The sequence below is a fragment of the Malus domestica genome, chromosome 05, assembly GCF_042453785.1.
Source record: "Malus domestica chromosome 05, GDT2T_hap1".
NCBI classification, from domain to species: Eukaryota; Viridiplantae; Streptophyta; class Magnoliopsida; order Rosales; family Rosaceae; genus Malus; species Malus domestica.
The window spans coordinates 39099747-39125375 of record NC_091665.1 but is presented as its reverse complement, the minus strand read 5'-3'; the positions used below and the strand labels follow the sequence as shown (position 1 = coordinate 39125375).

Sequence of the window (25629 nt, the reverse complement as noted above, 5' to 3'; positions counted from 1 at the left end):
AGAAGCTTCTGAGATGCAAGTCAAGTCAAGGACACGTTTAATTTAGCTCATCTCGTAGCAACTGCTGCGTTTTAAACTTAGTTCCCGGAAGTTGCCTAGCATGAAAAATCTGAACTATTTTTAGAATGTATGTGGGAGGCGACATAATGAGGCTTGTTTTGTTCTTCCGAGATTGGATTAAAGTACTCATAAGATTCAAGGAATACACCTTGGACTGGATTGGATTCATCATATATTCATAAGATTCAAGGTATACACCTTGGACTGGATTGGATTCATCATATATGTTGAAGAAAAAGTTAAGTAGTAATGAATCCAACATTTATAAATCGTCATCGTAGTAAATCATAAGTCATAAATTATAAATTATAATTTATAAATCTGTTAAAGTCTGTACTAAGAATTGATCATAAAAATATCATATTCCAAACTCAGAGACATGATACACCATTTAATTTTATTTAACCTTATGGCTGCATCTAACTTTCAAGTTGGATTGCCTACGTACCATCCGAAGAGATCGAACCAATTATTTATCACCATTTTGTTAAACTCAAAATAGAAATCTTGTGTTTGCAATGACTTTCAAAATTTCTTATTCAATTCTCATTTTTATTTCTTAGGTCGATTATGTTGGGGCTTAAAAAGACTTCACTACTTTGGAGATGTTTATCTCACAAAGAGGAATGTAATGCAGCAGAATTGATAGGCAAAAGAAAGAAAGAAAGAATACTCAAAGTATTACACAAGATTTTTATTCACCCACAAACTTAGTATAAGAGGAAACACTCAAACACTCAAACACTCTTAGAAGCTTTGTTGCTTCTTCTCACTTCTCACTTGGCACTCTCACTTCTCACTGCTTGCTCTCTTGGTTGTTACAAATGGTATGGATGCCTTCTCCTTTTGTAGGCATGGATGGAACCTTGGAGAAGTATGGAAGCACCATGCTAAAGATATCTAGATAATTCCACTATCTTCCTAAGTTAGAATTATCTACACTAATCTTGTATGTTGGTGGAATCCTCACCATTCTTCTAGACTCTTCTACCAACTTGAACTTTGCTAGAATTCTTTAGCATGTTCATAGATCTTTCTTTGTGCATGGGCTGGATCCATTATCTTTGGGCCAAGATAATTAAGATTACAATTCAACACATTATGCCGTAATAGACATTTGATTCAACAATAATATATCCAAACCAAGATCACGTTTACTCTTCTCTTAAGAAAACCCACTTTCTTCAAATACTTGAACCCAGACAAAATCTGATTAGAATTTCTTCATTTTTCTATACAACTCCTACACGCAAAGAACCTTAACTTTTGATTCACAATTCGTAATTTCTTATAAAGCTTCACCACCAAATCTTCCCACCATCAAACATATAGCCATCAGTTTCTTCCCCAACAGCATCATCATACCAGGCAATTGTGTTCCTACTTCTTATGTCCAACCAACTCCATTCATGCATAAAGTACAATAAAGAAACTTAATTTCTATTTAATCATCCTTATTAGCTAAAACCCAATTGCAAGTATAAAAATCCATACAAACTTCACCTATCAGTTTGTAGAAAATTAAACCAGAAAAGAAGGGTAACAAAGCAAAATTAATCCACACCTGAACCGAAGCACGACCTTCCTCCGAAACAACAACAGGAGCAATCCAAGTAATGTAAGAATGGTGCCAATTCATACTCAGATTGCAGGTGACTCCAGAAGCAATAACGGCAATTCCGTCGTCTCCCAGCTCGAAATGCTACGGGTCCACATAGATTCCATAGATAGTGACGTTGAAGCATTTCCTAGAACGGCATTCTCTTGGATTTCGAAGTTTTGGGGAGCTGGAGTGGAATTATTGAGGAAACGGCCTGAGTTACGGGCAAGACCGTAAGAAAATCGAGACCCCTTTTTGGGACGTGATGATGGAGGTGAAGGCTTGGTCGGCGACTTCCCCCCTCCCCCAAACCCAACCTAACTGCCCGCACGGAGGAAGAAGAGGAAGCTGTTGGCTTCCAGAAAATTCCTTCTAAAATTACCAAATTGCCTATTGTTTAGAAATTTCTCCTTTGAATTCCAAATTCCAATCCCTTTGCGCTCAAATGTTCTTACCAACGAGTACTTTTCAAATAAAATAAGATGTTGAGCACATGTCTCATGCTCAAAGGTTCAACAAAAATGAAATTTATCTTTTATGGGTGTTTTCCACATTAATATGAAATATTTTACTCGAAAAATTAGAGACGGGGTTACGACGTCCATGTTTATATGCATGTAACGATAAGTACATTGCAGTAATTGATGAAGAAATGTCTAATATTTCTCTTAATTATTATTTCGTCAGTTTCAGTAAAACAAGCATCCTTCATTCCCATTGCTAATTAAAACCTTACTTTCATCCTACTTGGCCAACTAATTTGATTCTTTCTAAAGCCATAAACTACAACAAACATGCAACAGTTATAACAAGTAATATCATATTATTAATTTGTAAAATGCAACTTATTATTGCGGTATAATACAATGACTAACTGAGGATTTATAATTTATTCTGTTGCATATAAGTCCATCAAGTTGACATTCTATTTCTTCGCAGACTGTAACACCGGGAGGCTTTGTTCATCTCTAAAGAAATTATCAGGATCGACTGAAGTCTTTATTTGAACAAGTCTCCCAAAGTTATTCTTGAAATACTTCAATCCCCAAGCGCTTGCTTGTGCATAGCTTGTATTAGCATCCTTGTTCCTCCCCAAATCAAGATCCCTATAATTCAAATAGGCGGCTCTTGGGGACTTTGAAACATATGGTGTCATGTACTCATACACACTTCTCACCCCGCTAATACGTTCCTCAGTTTCTTCGTCATCAACCCAATTGTCGACATACTGGATCTCAAACAAATTTCCTTTTCTATGTGGGAAAGGAATTTCCCAATCATAAATCTCACTCATTCTTCCACCGTAAGGTGTCAGTATCAACTGTAATGAATCCAATTCAAGCATTGTTTTCCATAAACCTTCTAAGGCAGCTTCTGAAATAGGTTCAGTAACAAAATCTGATTTGTTTTTGAAGAATACCCTCGATTGTTGAGTCCGCTGAAGCAGAACTTGTGATTCGTTTATCGGGATGTTAGCAACGTATAGAGCGGACTCAATCCAACTCATTTCAGTGAATGTGGACTGGTCTAAATTTAACTCAGGGAAATTTTCATGCATCCAAGGGAGAAGTTTCTCAACAGTCTCAAAAGCCACGAAATTGAACGTAACTTGAATAGTTTTTCCACCATTTGTACCAGTTCCATTTGCAACTTGGATAACCAAACGCAGGAAGTACTGTTGAGGCATCCTATCAGCTATAGCTTGCCATTTGGAAACAAGTTTGGTTGCACCTTGTTCAATGGTCTTCGATTCCATGTAGCCTGTTACAATTGGAGGAACAGGAACCAACCTAAGTTTCCAGGCCAGGATGACTCCAAAGTTTGAGCCTCCGCCGCCTCGAATTGCCCAAAAGAGATCTTTTCCCATAGATTTTCTGTCAAGAATTCTTCCGCTAACGTCGACAATCTTAGCATCAAGGACATTGTCAGCAGCTAGACCGTATTGTCTGCACAAGGTACCATGTCCACCTCCACTAATATGTCCTCCCACACCAATAGTTGGACATGTCCCTGCTGGAAAGCCATAGAGTTTACTCTTTTGTGCAATTGCATAGTACAACTCTCCAAGAGTAGCACCTGACTCAACCCAAGCCCTCTCCTTCTTTATGTCAATATCAATGGATCGAAGATTGAAAAGATCAATGATGATGAAAGGAGATTTGGACACATAAGATAGGCCCTCATAGTCATGTCCTCCGCTTCGGGTTCTTATTTGTATGCCCACTTTCTTGGCACATACCACAGCTGCTTGAACATGAGAGTATTGATGAGGAGTAATGATAGCTTGTGGTTTCGGTGTTGATGTGTTCAAGAATCGGAGATTCTGTATGGAAGATTGCAACACTAGGGTATAGTCTGAAGAGCTTTCGGTGAGGATGATTTTGCCTGTTGAGTTCGAATGTATGCGGGAGGAAAAGCATTGAACAAAGCTTTCCGAAATCGAGTTTGAAGTTGTAGAACAAACTGAGTTTAGAAGGAAGAAAAGTAGTAGGGGAACGAGTTTTATGTGTGAGATCTCCATCTTTATTTGTTGAAATGGTATGAGATCTGAACTCACTTATATAGATAACTATGAGTTGGAAGAATTGAAAAGATATATAGGTAGACTTTTCATAAGCGTTTGCCTTACAAAAGACATTTCATAGCAGTGAAATGCAAATTGGATTTTGGCTTCAAATAACCCGCTGCTCTTTTCTTATTTGCCCATAAGTCAGCATCATGTGATACGCACATGCTTAATCTGGACGGAATATGTAACAAAGTTGATGAAATTGACCATTGCTCTACATTTTGACAAGTTAAAAGACCAATGATCATAAATTTTAAGTTAATAGATTAAAGCTCCAATTGGGTTGAAAGTTTAGGAACCTTTGCTCCAATTTTCTCTTCGTTTTGTGGTGCCCTTTTTTTTTTTTTTTTTTTTGTGCTGTTGTTTTCTTTGTCTGTCATTTTATTAGGTTGTTAAAATGAATTAAGAGGAAAACCGTGAGAAGGAAGCTAAATATAAATTGTAGCATTCAATCATACTCTGTATTTTTTAGTTAAATTTGATGGGTTTTCTTAAAAAAATATATATATATACTTCAAGTATACTCTCTAGTTTAAGGAGTCATAAAACTTGTGCACCTATATGAATAAAGTTTTTTCTTTAATATTGTTAAAATATTGGTAACTCCTCTCACACTTTCCATTTTATAAGAGGTTGACGTAGTTTAAAGAGGTGGCCAGGCAATTGACCAAACCCTATCACATACCGACAGCAAGCAAGAGCTGTGTCGGCTTACCCGAAAAATTTCATTATTGTCACCCCAAATGCTACTACCTCTTTGCTAAGCACAAGAATGCTTGATCGAGAAAAGCAAGCAAAGAAGTAGCAGGATGCGGAATTGTGACTATTTAAATACGAGGGGAGGGAAGGCACGAGGGGAGGAAGGGGAGGAAAGAAAAAAAAAGGGACACAATCCTACTCCGCACTTTTTCCACTCTCAAGATTTAGGAGCTCTTAGAAAAATTCCTATGTTAGAAGATTGAGGATACATAGTTATTGATGTGCCGTTTAGCTACCCATCAGAGCCACTACCCCAATCTTTGCAACGAATGTTAGTGGTATTTTCAGTTTTTCTTGGTAGTGAATTTCAAGTTGTTCTTGTAGTGAATTTCAAGGTGTGCACCAAACTGATCAATAGAAAAGGGATGAACTGATGAAGAGGTTAGTGAATATGAGCTGACGAAGGGATTAGTGAAGTCTTTTCACAAGAGCGTGAGAAATATTTCACGTAGAGCATTGAAGATCCGACGCCTAGGTGCTAGGTGGTGAAGATCCGCCGCGATTTAGAGCAAATTGTTTCAAAAAATTGGTTTGGAGCTAGGCGGTCCTAGGCAGATTTTTTTTTTTTGGGTTTTAAAGAAACACTCTTGGTAGAACCCACTTTTAACGAAAATGACATTTTTACTCTAAAAAGTCACTCCTGTTACTATTCACTTACAACACATTTTTGTCAATTTGATTAAAACTCAAAGTTTTCAAGCCCTTTTCATTAGTTTTCCTTTTTTTTTAATTGTGTGTGTGTGTTTTTTTTTAGTTTCACGGTGGTATACTTATAGAAATGGTGTACCTAATTTGCAGAGGATGGATTGACTATAAGTTCATCCAATTGTGAAATGAATTGAAGAACTTTTGAGGGGATACATACAAAAAAAAAAAAAACAAACAAACAAACAAACAAACTAGATAAAACAACGTTAAATAATTTAGTCTATGTCCAATCCAATGCAAGGATCATGAACAAAAAGAATTTAGTCTATCATCCAAGAATACTCCTCATTATGATTATATGTTTACTGTTTTTTAAATATTGAACTTGTTTGATGGATGTACTTTGTGTATTCTTCTGCTTCTATTTTTGCATTTTATCATTTTTTTATTATCCATACAAGTATAGTTTTTTTTAAGTGTAAATATGCACTTATTTACAATATATATATATATATATATATATATTAAATTTACATAAATCCGCATAAGCGCCTGCCTAGCCGCTAGGTCCCTACCCGCTGTCCGACTAGCGCTTAACGTTTTTCAGAACCTTGATTGTTTGTTGCGTTAAAGGTTGTTTTTTTCAATATTGTCTGCAACTTTTTATTTCTAAGGGGAAACAACTTTGCTACTGAAAAGATCAGCAGCAGCTACTGCTGATGGCCTATCATACGCGGACACGTGTTTGAGCTTTTTATCAGCAGCTGCTGCGGATCTTTCAACAGCTAAGTCTTGTTCTTTATAAGGACACACATGCTCGACCTAGCTTGATCCTCTTGTAGAATCCAATTGCAACTATAAGGGCATGTTTACATATCTGTAATTGGAATCAAAAGTCGGAGTGCGATTTTGATTACTAATTATTCTTGTGTTTACTAAAATTTGGAGGAATCAAAATGAGTGAGTGCACTCGAAAGGTAGGTATTGAATTCTTGATTTTGGAGGAATGGAACTCCTGAGTAGAAGGTGCCATTTGAATTTCGGGACAAAGGAGGAATCCGTAATACAATTTTCTACCTATTATAACCCCATGTAATTCCTAAAAACTCCAACTCTGCCACTCAAATCAACAAGCCCAGACCTATCTACCTGCCTCCCCTTCACCTCCTTGTGCCCCAGTGAACCAATCTCAAGAATCCCAGGGCGTCTTTAGATGTCGTAGTGAGCTGGTTGTTCTTTGGTTGTGGCATCATGGTCGTGTGGGGATGGAGGTGCGACACGCGAGAGAGATCAATGGATGCGCTGGAAATGATGATGAAGGATCCATAGAAAATAAAATGGAGGAGAGGGAGGGAGAGAGTGGTGGCGATAACAGTTGGTGAGGACTGACGAAGGATACTGGGGAGAAGAGAAAAGACGTGAAAAATTAGGTTTCAAAAGGTAGAAAACTTGGGCTGCTGGCTTGGAAAGTTATGGGGGGGGGTGTGGGTATAAAAAATTAGGTTTGAAAAGGTCAAAAAAAATTTAAAAAATTAGTTTATAATGAGATTGAAAATTCAATCATTTATGGGGTTAAGATTGTATGAAAATTAAATTTTAACATAAAATAATTCAATCACGCCACCAGGACTCCAATCCAATTACTTCACGCAATGGTATGCTACTACAATCTACATGTCCGCAAGCTAAGGGCCTGTTTGGTATTATATTAAAAAAAATTCATCATTATGCAAAACACTTCTTAAAAACATGTCTTAAGAACAATTTTCTTTAAAATTCAAAAACTTGTTTGGTATGAAATTCGCAATTGTTTTTAAATAAAAAATACTCATCCTATAGTGTGAACTTCTAAATTCAAAGAGAGAAAAATGAGAGAGAGTAGAGAGGAAAAGGAGAGAAGGAAAGAAAGGGAAGAGAAAGAAATAGGAGAGTGGATCGGAGGAGAGAGAGAGAGAGAGAGAGAGAGAGAGAGAGAGAGAGAGAGAGAATATGAGAGGATTGAAGGAGAGAAAAATATGAGGAGTGAGAGAAATGATAGGGATAAAAGATAAGGGATTAGGTGTGAGAGAAAAGGGAAGAGAGAAAGAGTGATCTTTAAAGTTAAAAATTCTAAAAACACACTTTTGGTGTTTTTAAGAAATAGGTTAATTCTTAAGTTAGTTTTGAATCCAATTTTTTAAAAGAATCATACCAAACAAGTTTTTAACACTTAAAACTTGAAAACTGTTTTTGAGTTTAAAAAGTTGGATTTAAATAGAATACCAAATAAGCCCTAAAAATCCCAAACTAATTTGAACTGCAATGCTTGCTTACTTTTGTATTAGAGGTATAGTTTGCATCTTAATCCTATCTATCTTGCGTACAAAAATGTTAAAGATAATTTGATACACTATTAAGAGATAATTATCATGCCTAATAAAATTACAATATTACCCCTCAATCCTAACTACAAAATCATCTTAAAAGCTCTCACATTCAATGATCTAGAACTCTTCTCATTCAATGACCTCGTTGCTAAGAAGTTAATCATAACTTAAGCAATGTTATTTTAAAAAATGGCCTTGTTGCTCAATCCGATAGTGTAATATTTAGTCCAAACCGAACCATATGATCTATACCATATCATTAACAAAAAACATGTCATGTCACAATTGTCCAAGGAGTCGAAGACTATGCTGATAAATACGTTATCTTATAAGCTGACTACATTGGTTGAGGCATTGGATGAGACAGCCCAACGGCGAAACGTGCTTAAGTCGCCTATGGAAAGAGCGTAACTGACCAATATAAGCTTGTCCAAAACTTGTCAAAGTCTCCATAATTATTTTCATTAGCTTATGGCATATTTAGAGTTCAACATATACGAATCTGGTTGACGTTTCCACTTTGTGCTATGAGGGTGAAAGAAAATTGCAGTCATTGGATGCACATTGGAAAGCTTCTACGTGGAAACTTCAAAGTGAAGAAGATTCTGGTATGAAATTTAGCATATGACATGATTATGTCGTGGAGACATCAGCAAATAACTCATCGCTTCCAAGATGGCTGCAATGATCAGCTTGTCGCCTACTATTAAGTGCCGCCTTCTCACAGACCAGTGAACTATTTTCTTGGTTTACATATCTGTCCTAGCTTAACCAGAAAATCAACTAGCCGCCCTCGGCTTATTTGAGGTTTAAAGTGGGGCACTTCAGATGATGATTTTCACCTGTGGCTCAAAACGACTTCGTTTTAGACAACGAGAAAATATGCCAGCGCGTTGTTGCAGGACTTGAATGTATTAGTTGCAACATGCATGAATAGTTTCCACATAAAACAACTAAAAAAACGTAGCACCTAAGAATCAATGAACAATTGGGACATCTTACTCATATGTTAAAGAGTCTCAATCCCTATTGAACAAAAGTCCTATTTCTTCTTCAAATTGAATCGACATCATTGATCAAGCAATTAAACATTCCTACTGGCAAATAATTAACCCAAGATTTGAGCAGATATATAGGGATTGGAAAAAAGGGACGCAATTAAACTATATAATTTAACAAAAGTAAATGTCAACCGAACTCTTCGAATTAAACTATATATCTAATTTACCAGAAAACTTTGTAAAATTGACAGTTTACCTAATATAAGCACTTAATTTTCCTATTTAAAACAGTTTACCCATTCTTGATAAGTAAAATATAGCTTAAGCTTAATTTATTAACAGCTTAATGTAGTTCAAAAGTATTTCTGTTGTGGCGAGAAGGAAAAGCTACAGCCAACCCGCTTTAACTTTTTTACTTTTTCCAGATGCATATGTACAGTTTACCTGCACTGTCATACCATGTGTCTTGAGCTGTTATCTATCCTCCACTTGCAGCATTTTCGCTCTTCTGCACAGGAACCTCAACAGCAAACGATTTCATCTGTTACCGGTTAATGGAGATGTCTTCTGCATGACTAGACTACAAAGAGGGAGAAAAACAGTATTAAGAAAACACATTATACTCAAAATCATCACACTAGAGATATTTTCAAACAAATCACAATTCATTACACAAAGTGCATCGAACTGCAAGGCAAGACCAAGCAAACACACAAACGGTATAAAAACCCAATAAAAGTAAAAGTGTAACAATATTGTTATGCATCTGGATTTATTCTCACAGACAATGAATATAACAATTTGAAGATCTTGTTACTCAAGCTCCAAGGAAAAATGAAATAAAATTCAATGGTTTAAATTAATCCTTATGTAAATGTATTCCCCATATCTATATTATTCAAGTACAATGAAATTCAATGGTTTCAACAAAAAATAAATCCTGATTGACTTGAGTTCAGGATATTCAAGTACAACGTAATTGAAATCTATGCAAGAGATTCCATGAAAACATAACATACAAACAAAACTTAATTGAAAGTAGAAAGAAAAACTTGGACATGAGAACCGAAACTAATATTTGTAAGGCGTATAGTTTACTCCCATTATCATATTTTCTTTCTCTCACTGTCACAATCCCACCCACGAAATCGAAGATCCGCACGAATGGGTGACATCCTCACTCACAATTTTTCTCTCCTATCCCTATTGTATAAACACATTGTACCATAAAATGGCTTTACATCAGAGAGGGAGCGAGGGAAGAAAGAGAGGGTAGAGAGAGAGAGAGTGCGCACAGAGTCATAAATCTTGAAACATCCCAACGTTACAAAAGCAGTAGTACAAAGTGAGCACCAATGATACCGCAACAGTATAAAGAGCATATCACTCACCAGCTAATCTAGCTTGAAATAATAGGGAAAGAACCTTGAATGAGATCTTCAATCCACTGAGACAACCCAAATGAATAGACAAAAACACAATTAATTAACACGAGGACAAAGAACCTGAGAAGCAGAAACAAACTTGTATGCACAAAATTTTTATGCAAGTAAACAAACATCCAGTTGTACTGAGACTTGAATGATCCATGTTTTCTAATATAAGTTAAACCCAACCATGAATTTACAAAAAAAATAGGTAGAATTATTAACATAACTCAGAAAAAAAAGACTCAACTTTGCTATTAAATTTTTTGCATAACTTAAACCCAACAAATTTAACTAATTAGATTCATCCACAAAATAGATTTTAACATAACCTCAAAGAGTTTCTTCTAACCAAGTAAACCATTACTTAGAGACAGGGAGCCGGCATGGGGCCTGGGGGTTATTGGACATTCACTAGTGATTGTTATATATACAAGTTATGATTTGAGACAGTGCACGGCATGCTAGGTTTCGGAAAACCTATGTTTATCATGATATATATGTGTTTTCATAAAACCTGGGGGTTAGTACGTTTATAACTGTTTTAGTATATATATATATATCAACTTGGTCCACTCATGTTTGTTTTGCGCTCCCTTCAGGACTTAGAATCGAGGCGTACAATCCCAGCATCCAAGCACTTCCGCATCGGCATCTTTGAGTCTTTTCGGTGTAGGATCCATTCTTTGTTTCATTCAATTTTATATTATTTCTTTTAGTGTTCTAGTTAGTTGTATGCTCTAATTGCGTTCATTAAATGCATATTCATTATTCTTTTATATTTATAAGTCTTATACATCCCTTGTTTTCAGCATTTGCATTCAATAAATGGCTTTCGTCACCCTCGGGTGTCGGCCAGCACGTGCCTATCCTGGTATTCGGGGAATATTGGGATCGGGGCGTGTCACGTTAAGCAAACACCCATCTTATCAATGGTTCAGAATGATAGTTTGACCACATATGCCAAACTATAAATCTAAACCATTGATCAGGTAAACTTTTGCAAGAATGTGTGGTCCATATACACTGTCTGGGAACATAACCACCTATGTTGCCAAAACTTGGAAATAAAATATGGAAATCACAACCCAAAACACAGATTAACAAATGGTATCATTTCAGATTTTCACAAACAACACAGCAGATAAGGAAGAGTAAAGAAAATTAGAGAGAAATTCGAACAGAGTAAGGAAAACTAACTATGCACAGACTTACCATAATCACAATAAGGTAGATTAACAAATGCTATCATTTCAGATTTTCACATACAACATAGCAGATGAGGAAGAGTAAACAAAATAGAGAGAAATTCAAACAGAGTATGGAAAACTAACTATGCATACCATAATCACCAATAATATTCCACAATTATCAAAGAAAATCAAACATGCATGGAACAAAAATTAGAAATTAAACACTTATCAAAACTTGTGAAGAATGCTAAATCCAACTAATTCGAAACATAAAGTAACCAGAAAGTAATAAAACTTTTAAATTCTATATAAATTATAATCCTTTGGAGAAAATCTCCAATATCCATTATCCAATTAATTGTATTAAAAAACCTAGCAAATCTCCATTAAATTAAACACATTTTCCAATAAAGTATCCATCTTTTCACAGCAAAGCAATACAAAGATCATGAGCAAGTAAATCTGGAACACTACCATCAAACTTCCATCAATCAATAACCATAATTATAAATTTTGACAAACTTATAGTTGCTACAGCGTTTGACAATGATCAGGCAAAATCTGAATCTTTCGTGGAGCCACAAATGTTCTATCAGAAAAAAATGAATAATCGAATTAGTTGATTAAATTTACGGAAGAGAAAGAGAAGAGGGGAATAGAGGAGATCAGCAGAAGGAGACGAAATCAGATTCAGAGTTTGAGAGTCAATTGCTGAATTTAAATTAACTGACCATTTTAATCACAGACAGTCAAACTGGAACGCACAGGGAAAAGCGGAAGAAGAAAAAGAAGATGGTTCTCAGATCGGTACATCAGCACTCCCTTCAAAACCCCAAAATCAGAAGATTAGAAAAAGAACCCAAAATCAGTGCCATGGTCCTCGTTTCTCCATTAATCAATAGCTAATGACCTAATAAAAAAGAACCCAAAACAGACTGCTTAAATTATGGAAAGTGCTTTTAGAGCCTGCATAGGAATGGTATAGCGCAGATAACAACAGACAATAAAATTATGCACAGTATAACCTAAATCCGATATGTTACATTCCACACACACACAGATATGTCGAAAACTCGAAATTATTATAAAGTAAGGACAACTATATTATACAATCAACTTTGAAGTGTTATCCATTGGTAAATTTTCAGTATTAATTCTATTGGATTATCCATAAGAAATTAAGAATCCAAAACTGCATCAATTCTTACATTTTCTGAGCAACCAAACAGGGGATAACACAAACTGCATCAATTCTTAGTCCATCTCCACCACGTAACTAAATTGGATGGGCAATTAACTATAGTTTTTTTATATTAAAAAAATAACATTATGTTTAATTTTGATCAGGACTTTTAACTAATCTCTTCAAGCCAAGTGTTATTATTCGAAATTACAATTCCGTCCCAATCATGCCACGGTTGTGCCACGTGGACAACAAAGTGTTTTAGGAATTTTTTTTTTTGAATTTTTACAATCAGGATTAAAAAGGACCGGTGGATTTGGGAAATCCAACAGCCCAGATTCGTAGACAGGTGCAGTGCAGGCCCCGCCACCTGGATTTTGTCAAACAACTCGCACCTACACACCTGGCGCAAAAAAATTTATAACGTGGGTGGTTGACATCAGATAACCTCAAACAAGGCCTCATGCCATTCTTACCCAACTACTTGGTTTGTGAGAGATGAGCCCACCCAATCGGTGGGGCAATGGGCATGGGCTGAAGCAAATTTTGAAGAAATCGGAGGATTTAATCACTCCATAAGTGGGCAATTTGTAGAAATGGAGTTGCTCATCTAAAGAAGATTCTGCCATTTCTATTTCTGTCTAGCTACACGCTAGAAAACCAAACATGCTATATGCACGAGGCATTACCAGAAGGCATATAATGTGAGCTATCTCGGCACGGCAGGTACAAAATTATATAGAATCCGAGGCATTGTTACTGAAACTAGAGTTGTTTTGAGTGACACTTCTTATTCAAGTGACACTTCTTGTTTATCTTTAGTTCCGTTTACTCCATTTCACGCAATAATGAAAATCAAACAAATTATGAGCCAAATGAGGAAGCAAGATCAACTTAGTATCACCACAATACAAATGCTAAGAAATATGGGTATACACATGGGTACAAACACAAATAAAACTTTAAAAAATATGGGCACAAAAAGAAACTAATATATGGGTACAAATTAAAAATGAAAAAAAAATTGGTACAAATTAAAAAATATATGCAAATTAAAAATATGTACAAACTAAAAGTAAAATATATGATAAAAAATTTAGCCATAAATATAAATATACTAATTGTAACATTTTTAACACTAAAAGAATATATTTAAAAATAAAAATATTTTATTATTCAAATAATTAATGATGTTATTAATACCAAATGACCTTGATAAAAAATTAAAAAATGAATAGGATTTTAATCAATGGAGTAACAAATCTGGTAAAGTCTGTACTAAGAGCTGATCATAAAAATATCACATCCCAAACTCGGAGACATGATACACCATTTAATTCTATTTAACCTTATGACTGCATCTAACTTTCTAGTTGGATTACCTACGTACCATCCGAAGAGATCAGACCAATTATATACACCATTTTGTTAAACTCAAAATAGAAATCTTGTGTTTGCAATGACTTTCAAAATTTCTCATTCAATTCTCATTTTCATTTCTTAGGTCAATTATGCCGGAATAGACATGTGCTTAAACAATAATATATCGAAACCAAGATCACGTTTACTCTTCTCTTAAGAAAACCCACTTTCTTCAAATACTTGATGGAGGTGATGATGGAGGTGTAAAACTTAAGAACACAAAGTTTTTACTTCAATTGCATACCATTCAATGAGTGGGATGCATGTATTTATAATTACTAACAGATTACAATCAGGGTTTGAACTAATCCTATTTACATGGAAGTTCAAAATTCAAAAGATACTGTCTGAAATCTATAAGGATTATAACCAGTTCTAGTTAGAAGGATAATTAAAAAAGAAGTCCTATAAACAAGGAGATAAGACTCCTAGGCGCAGCACAAGTCTTCAAGAGACGTTGGCTACCATCAACGGTTGACTTCATCTAACAGCCCACCGCAAGCTGACTGGGGGTGGAACAACATGAAGCTTGGATACCAGCAACTGGAAACGCGATGATGACAGTCCTTTGGTAAACAAACCAGCTAGCTAATCTCGAGAACAAATGTAATTAACTAATAATTCAGCACAAACAACCTTTTCCTGCACGTAATGATGATCAACCTCGAGATGTTTTGTGGGGGAATGGAAGACAAGATTGGATGCAAGTGCAATTGAAGAGACATTATCACACCAAATTGTTGGTTGACAAAGATGCAAATGTAGATCCTTAAAGAGAGATCGAAGCCATGATAACTTAGCTGCAGAATAGGCCAACTGTCTGTACTCAGCCTCTGCACTAGACCGGGACACCATCTTCTGTTTCTTAACTCCATGAGACAAGATTGGGACCCAAATAAATACAATAGCCACCCGTGGAATGTCTGGTATCTAGATTACCAGCATAATCAGCATCAGAAAACGCAGACAACCTAGTATTTCCAGGTTTGTAGAGAAGTCCATTATTATGCATGGCTTTCAAGTAACAGAGAATACATTTCACAGCAGCCTTCCAGTGAGCAAGTTTAGGTGCATGAATAAACTGGCATACTTGAGGTACCGTTTGGTACGTGGGACGGGATGGAACGGAGTGGAACGAGGCGTTCCGTCCCATGTTTGGTGCACCTAAAACGAGTGGAACATGCTGTTCCACGGGACGAATTTTGGGTGAATTTTCGTTCCGCCTCACCCCTTAGAACAACTCATTCCACATCCGTAGAACACAAAATTATAACCTCTCAGTTTCTTTTTTCTTCCTCCTTGTTTCCATCCGAGAGCATCCTAGGCGGTGAAGTCACAGCGGGGTTGTCAGTTTGAATAGGTGAAGAGGGTCTAGGTTGTGAAGTCACATCAGGTTGGTCTGTTTGAATAGGTGAAGAAGTAGGAGCAGGGTGGGAGACAGTTTGGCATGGGTTTGCATGTGTGGATGAAATTTGTGGTGGAGTGTGATTAAGTGTTGGTATAGGAGTAGGTAACTCGGTCAAAGAAGGAGGTGGGTTTTCAGGGAAATTAAATGAGAGAGCTGGCGAAGAAGGATTACCTTGTGTTTGAACGCTCTCAGAGAAAGATGTGAGTCCTTGAAAAGGATAAAAGTCCTCATTGAATAGAACATGGCGAGACAAATAAACTCATTTCGTAGACAAATCCATACATTTGTAGCCTTGATGATTCAAAGAGTAATCTAAGAACACACATGATTTTGATTTTTGTTGAAGTTTATTTGCTGTGTATGGCATTAACCACGGAAAACATTGACAACCAAAAACTTTTACGGTATCATAGTTTGGTGGTTTATGAAATAACTTCTCATAAGGTGACAAGTTAAACAACACACGGGTTGGCAACCTATTGATGAGATATGTTGTTGTGTTGCAAGCATCAAACCAAAACTTAGTAGGCATGTGTGACTGAGAAAGCATCACAATACCGGTTTCAACAATGTGTCAATGTTTACGCTGTGTGACTCCATTTTGTTCTGGATGTTTAGGACACGAAAATCTTTGAGAAATTCCATGAAGTGCTAATTTTTTTTTTTTTTGAAAGGCAATGCTTTTGTATTCACCATCTTCATCACATTGAAGGGCTTAAATTTTTAAATTGAATATATTTTCAACTTTGGCCTTAAACTGCATAAATATTTCAAAGACTTGAGATGTATTTTTCATGGGAAAAATCCAGGAATATCTTAAGTAATCATCAACAAACAACACATAATAACGAAAACCTTCATTGGAAATAATTGGAGAACACTAAACATCAGAATGTAGAAGCTGCAAATGACAATTGGAAATAGACTCGGACACTTTGAAAGGCAACTTGGTACTATTTCCTAAGGGACAGGACTGACAAAAGGTTACATTGGAGGTACCATGAACTGGAACCAATTTATTTCCAATTAAAAACTTTATTGTAGACTTGGTAGGATGCCCCATACGTGCATGCCATTTTTTAACAGACACTTGAACACCTATGAAGGCTGTAAATGGATTTGGAAGTTGTCCACCACCACCTGAAAACGGCTATAAGCCGTTCTCAGATCTCTCTCGGAAAAGCGTCCTCCGCGTCTTGAGGTCCTTGACAAGAAAGAAGTGTGGAAAGATTAATAAATAGCAGTCATCGTCTAATGTGAATTTATGGGCAGAAATGATACTAGTTGAGGCTTTAGGGCAGTGTAGAATGTCTTGTAACTTAAATGAGCAAGCATCAGTATGAAGTTTATTAGAACCATAATGTGAAATCAAAATACCAGAATCATTACCTACATCACCAACACCATCATTACCATTATATTCCTTCGGGTTTTACCAGGTTTTGCAGATCCTAAGTGATATGCACATTAGCTCATGTGTCTAGTAACCAATTGCCATTTTGTTGTTTATTGAGAGTGATAGGAGCCGACGCCGTTGTAAAGAGTCTTTTGGTAGGAATGCGGCTTTCAAAGGTAGCGTTCATTCGCTGAAAGCAATCCAAAGCTGGATGACCAGGTTTGCCACATATATGGCAGATAATACGCTCACCAGTGGACGCACATCGTTCCCCATTTCGAGCGGCATAACGCGGATTGTTGTTGTTATTACGAAAGTTGTAACCTCGGTGAGTGGATGTACCACCACGATTTGAAGGAGATGCATTGCGCCCAACACCACTAACTCGACCTGCACCTCGACCTCTTACAACAACAAAGGCATTGACTACAGGTTGTTCCATCACATGAGTAGCATGCTCCAACATTCTTCTTTCCTTGGTCAACAATAGCGCCTCAAGAGTCAGATACGTGATAGGTGTATCACGAGCTTGAGCAACACTAACTATCATCTTGAAGGTTGGTCCAAGATTGTTCAACACAATCTGTACTAATTCATCGTCACTCACAGGTTGCCCAGCGACGGCAAGGTCGTCAGCAGTTGCATTCATGCGATCCAAGTAACCCGCTATAGAGAAATTACCCTTCTTTGTCTGTAGCAATTCATTCCTAAAAAACAAAATCCTATTCTGGCAAGAAGAGGCATATCGCTGTTCTAGAGCCTCCTAGGTTGCTCTAGCACTTCGCTTACCGGCCACAACAAACAAGAAGGACGCAGTAAGTAAGCCATTGATCCAACTGAGGATCATTTGATCCTACTGCATCCATGAGGTATAGGCAGGACTAACAGTTGTCACACCAGTCATGTGCTTAGGGGGACACACCAAAGTGCCATCAACATACCCCATTAAATATCGACTCTTGAGAATAGGGAGGATTTGAGCCAACCATAGTGGGTAGTTGGTCCTATCTGGCTTAATGTTTACCACGGTAGTCATGGAGGAAAATGGATGGGTGGGATTGTTTGGGGAAACGGGAATGGATGTTTGAGAAGAAGCATTGTTGATTTCAGCCATTGGATGCGAGGAAAAAAAAAGGATCGTTGTCGTTAGACAGTAAAGATCAATACCATGTATAACTTAAGAACACAAAGTTTTTACTTCAATTGCATACCTTTTAATGAGTGGGATGCATGTATTTATAATTACTAACATATTACAATCAGGGTTTAAACTAACCCTATTTACATGGAAGTTCAAAAATCAAAAGATACAATCTGAAATCTATAAAGATTACAACCAGTTTTAGTTAGAAGGATAATTAAAAAAGAAGTCCTATAAACAAGGAGATAAGAGTCCTAGGCGCAGCATAAGTCTTCAAGAGACGTTGGTTGACTTCGTCTAACAGGAGGTGAAGGCTTGGTCGACGGCGGCTTCCCCCCTCCCCCAAACCCAACCTAACTGCACGCACGGAGGAAGAAAAGGAAGTTGTTGGCTTCCAGAAAATTCCTTCTAAAATTACCAAATTGCCTATTGTTTAGAAATTTCTCCTTTGAATTCCAAATTTCAATCCATTTGCACTCATACGTTCCTATCAACAAGTACTTTTCAAATAAAATAAGATGTTGAGCACGTGTCTCATGCTCGAAGGTTCAACAAAAATGAAATTTATCCTTTTATGGGCGTTTTCCATGTTAATATGAACTATTTTACTCGAAAAATTAGAGACGGGTTACGACATCCATGTTTATATGCATGTAACGATAAGTACATTGCAGGAATTGATGAAGAAATGTCTAATATTTCTCTTAATTATTATTTCATCAGTTTCAGTAAAACAAGCATCCTTCATTCCCATTGCTAATTAAAACCTTACTTTCATCCTACTTGGCCAACTAATTTGATTCTTTCTAAAGCCATAAACTGTTACTGATCAACACCAGCCCATTAAGATTAGTCGGTATAAGGGAACTAGATTGTTCTAGTTCAAACATGCATGGAATTGTTCTAGAAAATTCTAGCATGCAAAGTAGGGTGGCTGGTCTAGAATTATCTAAGCTAGAGATTTGTAGAATATACTAAAAACTAGATACTAGTTCTAGTTTGTAGAAAGAACTATAAACTAGTAGAATGTCATGCCCTTACCTATAAATATGGGCGTGATTTTGAACCAAACAATCAACCAATCAAGCAAGTAGCAAGAGTAGTCTTGTAGGAGTGTGAGTGGTCTAGAGTGTGTCTCTAGAAAGAGTGAGTGTCATAACTTATAAAGAATGTCCTTGAGAGTTTGTGTGTTGTAATATTTTGTGTGTGTAATACAAATGATTTGTTTACTTGTGTTGTGTCTCCAACACTTGTGTTAGAGTTATGTACTCTAAGTTTTTCCCAACAATTGGTATCAGAGCGGAACGATCAGGGACCGTCTCTAGTGAAACTTTCGAGAATCGTGAGAAGTTTAGTACTTCGCAAGATTGTTGATTAATCTTGTTCGGCTTATCGAAGTTTTGCTGACACGATGAGAAATCTTCAAGTTGTTGGAGGAATCAAGAAGTTGAACAACAAAAATTACAACACATGGGCAACATGTATGGAGTCTTACCTACAAGGCCAAGATTTTTGGGCTGTCATCGGCAATAATGAAGTTACGCAACTGGATGAAGACACCAGCAGCACTTTGCGGAAGTGGAAGATCAAGGCAAGTAAAACTATGTTTGCCTTAAAAACCACAGTTGAAGACGACATGTTGGAGCACATACGGAAGGCCAAGACACCAAAAGAAGCGTGGGATACCTTCGCCACACTCTTTTCAAAGATGATTGATACAAGACTACAACTTCTCGAGAATGAGTTGTTATCGGTGGCCCAAAAAGACATGACGATTGCAGAATATTTCCACAAGGTAAAGTTTATTTGCCGTGAAATCTCTGAATTAGATCCTAGTGCTGCCACTGTATAATCCAGGATAAAAAGAATAATTATCCATGGATTGAGACCCGAATATTAAGGCTTCATTGCCGCTGTACAAGAATGGCCGACCCAACCATCACTTGTTGAGTTTGAGAATTTGCTTGCCAATCAAGAAGCTTTGGCAAAGCAAATGGGAGTGGTCTCATTAAAAGATGAAGAGGAAGCACTCTACACCTAAAGGCATCTTTAAGCAGCGTGCTGATGGTGGATCTAAAACAAATGGTGACAAGGCGAAAAGTCATCAAGGATGAGGGAGTTCTCGGCCAAGGGGAGTTTCGAATTATCACGGCAACCGTGGTTAGTCCCAAAATAATAAAAGGTTTGAGGAAAAATGTTACAATTGTGGAAAGAATGGCTATATGGCGAATGATTGTTGGTTAAAAAAGCCCGCAGAGAATAATGTCGCCAGCTCAAAGGAGAAAAGTGAAGATGATTGTGACGCCGTAGCATATCTAACTATAGAAGAAGAATGGGACGCTGAAGCATCTTCTTGGTGGTGCTCAGAAAATGAAGTGTTGCCTGACTCGAGAGATATTGAAGATATGTTGCAGGAGAAAATAGGAGACCAAGTTGCCCAAGTCCAATCGAGTCCAGATGAGATCGAGGAATTGCTAGATGGTGACGATGTCAAGCAAGAAGTACCTAAGAGTCCTTGGAAAACTGGTGTGTATCAACAATCAGGAGAAGAAAGACCTAGTGAAGTGAAAGTATCAACTCCACGATCACAACTAAGAAGGTCAACAGGAATACCGAAGCCAAATCCCAAATATGCCAACACAGCCATAGTAGAAGAAACAGTTGAAGCTAAGATGCGTAAAGAAGCATCACAAAATTTTGAGTGGCACAAAGCTAGGAGAAGAGGTCTCTACGTTAAAGAAATATCAAACTTGGGATCTAGTGGCAAGTCCAAGAGATGTGAAACCCACATTATGCAAATGAGCGTTCAAGATAAAGCGTTGTCAACTCAGCGAGAAGAAAAGAACGAGCTGGTGTTGAAGGGGAGTGTTACTGATCAACACCAGCCCATTAAGATTAGTCGGTATAAGGGAACTAGGTTGTTCTAGTTCAAACATGCATGGAATTGTTCTAGAAGATTCTAGCATGCAAAGTAGGGTGGCTAGTCTAAAATTATCTAAGCTAGAGATTTGTAGAATATACTAGAAACTAGAAACTAGTTCTAGTTTGTAGAAATAACTAGAAACTAGTAGAATGCCAAACCTTCACCTATAAATATGGGTGTGATGTTGAACCAAACAATCAACCAATCAAGCAAGTAGGCAACCAAGTGAGAGTGAGAAGCAAGAGTAGTCTTGTAGGAGTGTGAGTGGTCTAGAGTGTGTCTCTAGAAAGAGTGAGTGTCATAGTTTCTAAAGAGTGTCCTTGAGAGTTTGTATGTTGTAATATTTTGTGTGTGTAATACAAATAATTTGTTTTCTTGTGTTGTCCCTCCAACACTTGTGTTAGAGTTGTGTACTCTTAAGTTTTTCCCAACATAAACTACAACAAACATGCAACAGTTATAACAAGTAATATCATATTATTAATTTGTAAAATGCAACTTATTATTCGGGTATAATACAATGACTAACTGAGGATTTATAATTTATTCTGTTGCATATAAGTCCATCAAGTTGACATTCTATTTCTTCGCAGACTGTAACACCGGGATGCTTTGTTCATCTCTAAAGAAATTATCAGGATCGACTGAAGTCTTTATTTGAACAAGTCTCCTAAAGTTATTCTTGAAATACTTCAATCCCCAAGCGCTTGCTTCTGCATAGCTTGTATTAGCATCCTTGTTCCTCCCCAAGTCAAGATCCCTATAATTCAAATAGGCAGCTCTTGGGGACTTTGAAACATATGGTGTCATGTACTCATACACACTTCTCACCCCTCTAATATGTTCCTCAGTTTCTTTGTCATCAACCCAATTGTCGACATACTGGATCTCAAACAAATTTCCTTTTCTATGTGGGAAAGGAATTTCCCAATCATAAATCTCACTCATTCTTCCACCGTAAGGTGTCAGCATCAACTGTAATGAATCCAATTCAAGCATTGCTTTCCATAAACCTTCTAAGGCAACTTCTGAAATAGGCTCAGTAACAAAATCTGATTTGTTTTTGAAGAATACCCTCGATTGTTGAGTCCGCTGAAGCAGAACTTGTGATTCGTTTATCGGGAGGTTAGCAACGTATAGAGCGGACTCAATCCAACTCATTTCAGTGAAGGTGGACTGGTCTAAATTTAACTCAGGGAAATTTTCTTGCATCCAAGGGAGAAGTTTCTCAACAGTCTCAAAAGCCACGAAATTGAACATAACTTGAATAGTTTTTCCACCATTTGTACCAGTTCCATTTGCAGCTTGGATAACCAAACGCAGGAAGTACTGTTGAGGCATCCTATCAGCTATAGCTTGCCATTTGGAAACAAGTTTGGTTGCACCTTGTTCAATGGTCTTCGATTCCATGTAGCCTGTTACAATTGGAGGAACAGGAACCAATCTAAGTTTCCAGGCCAGGATGACTCCGAAGTTTAAGCCTCCGCCACCTCGAATTGCCCAAAAGAGTTCTTTTCCCATGGATTTTCTGTCAAGAATTCTTCCGTTAACGTCGACAATCTTAGCATCAAGGACATTGTCAGCTGCTAGACCGTATTGTCTGCACAAGGTACCATGTCCACCTCCACTAATATGTCCTCCCACACCAATAGTTGGACATATCCCCGCTGGAAAGCCTTAGAGTTTACTCTTTTGTGCAATTGCATAGTACAACTCTCCGAGAGTAGCACCTGACTCAACCCAAGCCCTCTCCTTCTTTATGTCAATATCAATGGATCGAAGATTGAAAAGATCAATGATGATGAAAGGAGATTTGGATACATAAGATAGGCCCTCATAGTCATGGCCTCCGCTTCGGGTTCTTATTTGTATGCCTACTTTCTTGGCACATACCACAGCGGCTTGAACATGAGAGTATTGATGAGGAGTAATGATAGCTTATGGTTTCGGAGTTGATGTGTTCAAGAATCGGAGATTCTTTATGGAAGATTGCAACACTAGGGTATAATCCGAAGAGCTTTCAGTGAGGATGATTTTGCTTGTTGAGTTAGAATGTATGCGGGAGGAAAAGCATTGAACAAAGCTTTCCGAAATCGAGTTTGAAGTTGTAGAACAAACTGAGTTTAGAAGGAAGAAAAATAGTAAGGGAACGAGTTTTATGTGTGAGATCTCCATCTTTATTTGTATGAGATCTGAACTCACTTATATAGGTAACCATGAGTTGGAAGAATCGAAAAGATATATAGGTAGACTTTACGTAATAAAGTTGACGAAATTGACCATTGCCCTATATTTTGACAAGTTAAATGATCAATGGTTATGAATTTTTAGTTCATAGATTAAAACTCTAATTGGGTTGAAAGTTCAAGAACCTTTGCTCCAATTTCCTCTTCGTTTTGTGGTGCTGTTGGTTTTTTTGTTTTTTTTGGTGCAGTTGTTTTCTTTGTCTGTCATTTTATTAGGTTGTCAAAATGAATTGAGAGAAAACCGTGAGAAGGAAGCTAAATATAAATTGCAGCATTCAATCATGCTTTCTATTTTTTTAATTAAATTTTAGGGGCTTTCATAAAAAAAAATATACTTCAAGCATACTCTCTAGTCCAAGGAGTCATAAAACTTGTGCACCTATATGAATAAAGTTTTTTTTCTATAATATTACTAAAATATTGGTAACTCCTCTCACACTTTCTAGGGAAAAAAAGAAGGGAGACAATCCTACTCCACTCCTTTCCCACTCTCAAGATTTAGGAACTCCTAGAAAAATCCCTATCTTAGAAGATTGATGATACATAGTTATTGATGTGCCATTTAGCTATCCATCGGAGCCACTATCCCAATCTGTGCAACGAATGTCAGTGGCTATTTTCAGTTTTAATTGCTAGTGAATTTCAAGTTGTTCGTGTAGTGAATTTCAAGTTGTGCACCAAACTAATGAATAAAAAAGGGATGAACTGATTAAGAGGTTTAGAAAATATGAGTTGACGAAGGGATTAGCGAAGTATTTTCTCATGAGTGAGAAAGACTTCACGTAGAGCGTTGGGTTGTTTGTTGCATTCAAGGTTTTGTTTTAATGTTGTCTGTAGCTTTTTATTTGTAAGGACATACATGCTCTCTAAGATCCTACATTGATCAACAGAGAGGCTGTGATGTGCCTTATATGTACATGCTCTTCTCCCTATAGCACGAGGTTTTTTGGGAACTCATTGACTTCCGATTCCATCAGAACTCTAAAGTTTAAGCGAGTTTGGGCGAAAGCAATCCTAGGATGGGTGACCCACTGGGAGGTTCTTGTCTGGGTTCCCAGAAACAAATCTATGAGGGAATGGTAAGCCTAAAGTAGACAATATCGTGCTACGACGGAATCGAGTGGGATGTGACATGCTCGACCTGGCTTGATCCTCTTGTAGAATCCAATTGCAACTCTTAAGAGTCTAACTCATGGAATTTCAATTGATTTGTGCGCCATAGGCTGTCATAGACTCAAGCCTATCCTATGGTTGCTTTTTGGTTAGGGAAATGGCAAGTCCTCTCCATCAAACAATTCGGATCTTTGAAATTTGATTTAACGACTAAAGTTATTATAACTTTTAAAGTGGATTCATGTTTCTAACCATTTGATTAAATTTTAAGGACTCAAATTGTTTGATTTTGAATAAGGGATCCGGAGAGGATCCCCTTCCTTTGGTTAGAATCCCTTAGCTGTTTACCCAAGGACTATTCCAACATAGGCTAAAGCTTATCACATCACCACAATATATCAATCACACCACCAGGACTCCAATCCAATTACTTCACGCAATGGTATGCTACTACAATCTACACGTCCATATGCTAAGAATCCCAAACTAATTTGAACTGTAACGCTTACTTTTCCTATCCTTTAGCTGTTTAACAATAATTTATGTGTCATAGACTCAAGCCTATCCTATGGTTGCTCTTTGGTTAGGGAAAGGGCAAGTCCTCTCCATCAAACAATTCAGATCTTAGAAATTTAATTCAACGATTAAAATTATTATTGTCACAACCTGTCCTGAATATTTAATTTTCAGTGATGTCAAATGACAATTTTACCCTTGAACGTTTCGTGGTATTGTGTGTTTGTATTTTGGGTTAAGAAATTGGGTCAATTAGTTCTATTCCTAACTAATTGGACCCAATTAGAACTAAAAGATTAAAGAGTTTTTATTGGTGTGCATTTTGGGACTACACACACACCCATACCCGTTCTCTCTCTTCTCTCCCGTACACTCTCTCTCGGACTCTCACTCTATCTCTCTTCTTCCTCGTACGGACCAAGCTTGAGGTGAGCTTCTCAGTCACAGATCGAAGATTCTAAAGGCACCATTGCATTCCTCGTGCCATTTCGAGTTGATTGGTACCCATTTCAAGTAGGAACTCGTCCGATATCACGTTGAAAACTCAAGCTCCGAGTTGAGCACTATTCATGAACTTTTGGAATGGTTATGTTTTAGGACAATCCAAGCTCACGGCAAGCTCTAGGAGGTTCTCATGAAGCTCGAAGTGCTTCGTTGG

General features: G+C 37.1%; 3 protein-coding genes and 1 long non-coding RNA gene across 6 annotated transcripts; 1 reads left to right on the top strand and 3 right to left on the bottom strand.

Moving 5' to 3' along the window:
* Window positions 1–2463: 2463 nt before the first annotated feature.
* Window positions 2464–4212, bottom strand: LOC114824988 (tetrahydroberberine oxidase-like). Its single transcript, XM_029103028.2, has one exon. The coding sequence runs from the start codon at window positions 4179–4181 to the stop codon at window positions 2586–2588; it is 1596 nt and encodes a 531-aa protein (XP_028958861.1). The 5' UTR covers window positions 4182–4212; the 3' UTR covers window positions 2464–2585.
* A 4105-nt stretch (window positions 4213–8317) lies between these two features.
* LOC114825258 (uncharacterized) lies at window positions 8318–12914 on the bottom strand. Of its 3 annotated transcripts, XR_011581067.1 has the most exons (5): window positions 12832–12892; window positions 12355–12533; window positions 10395–10450; window positions 9448–9583; window positions 8318–8844 (listed from the first exon to the last, which is right to left on the bottom strand). It is a non-coding gene; the product is annotated as an uncharacterized lncRNA (long non-coding RNA). The 3 variants fall into 3 exon arrangements; XR_011581068.1 differs by lacking the exon at window positions 8318–8844 and having other exon boundaries at window positions 9198–9583; window positions 12355–12445; window positions 12832–12914; XR_011581066.1 differs by lacking the exon at window positions 8318–8844 and having other exon boundaries at window positions 9198–9583.
* A 6670-nt stretch (window positions 12915–19584) lies between these two features.
* Window positions 19585–20025, top strand: LOC139196259 (uncharacterized). Its single transcript, XM_070821938.1, has one exon. The coding sequence runs from the start codon at window positions 19585–19587 to the stop codon at window positions 20023–20025; it is 441 nt and encodes a 146-aa protein (XP_070678039.1).
* Window positions 20026–21553: 1528 nt separating this feature from the next.
* On the bottom strand, window positions 21554–23275 carry LOC114824987 (tetrahydroberberine oxidase-like). The gene has a single exon (XM_029103027.2). The coding sequence runs from the start codon at window positions 22615–22617 to the stop codon at window positions 21676–21678; it is 942 nt and encodes a 313-aa protein (XP_028958860.1). The 5' UTR covers window positions 22618–23275; the 3' UTR covers window positions 21554–21675.
* Between the last annotated feature and the right edge of the window lie 2354 nt (window positions 23276–25629).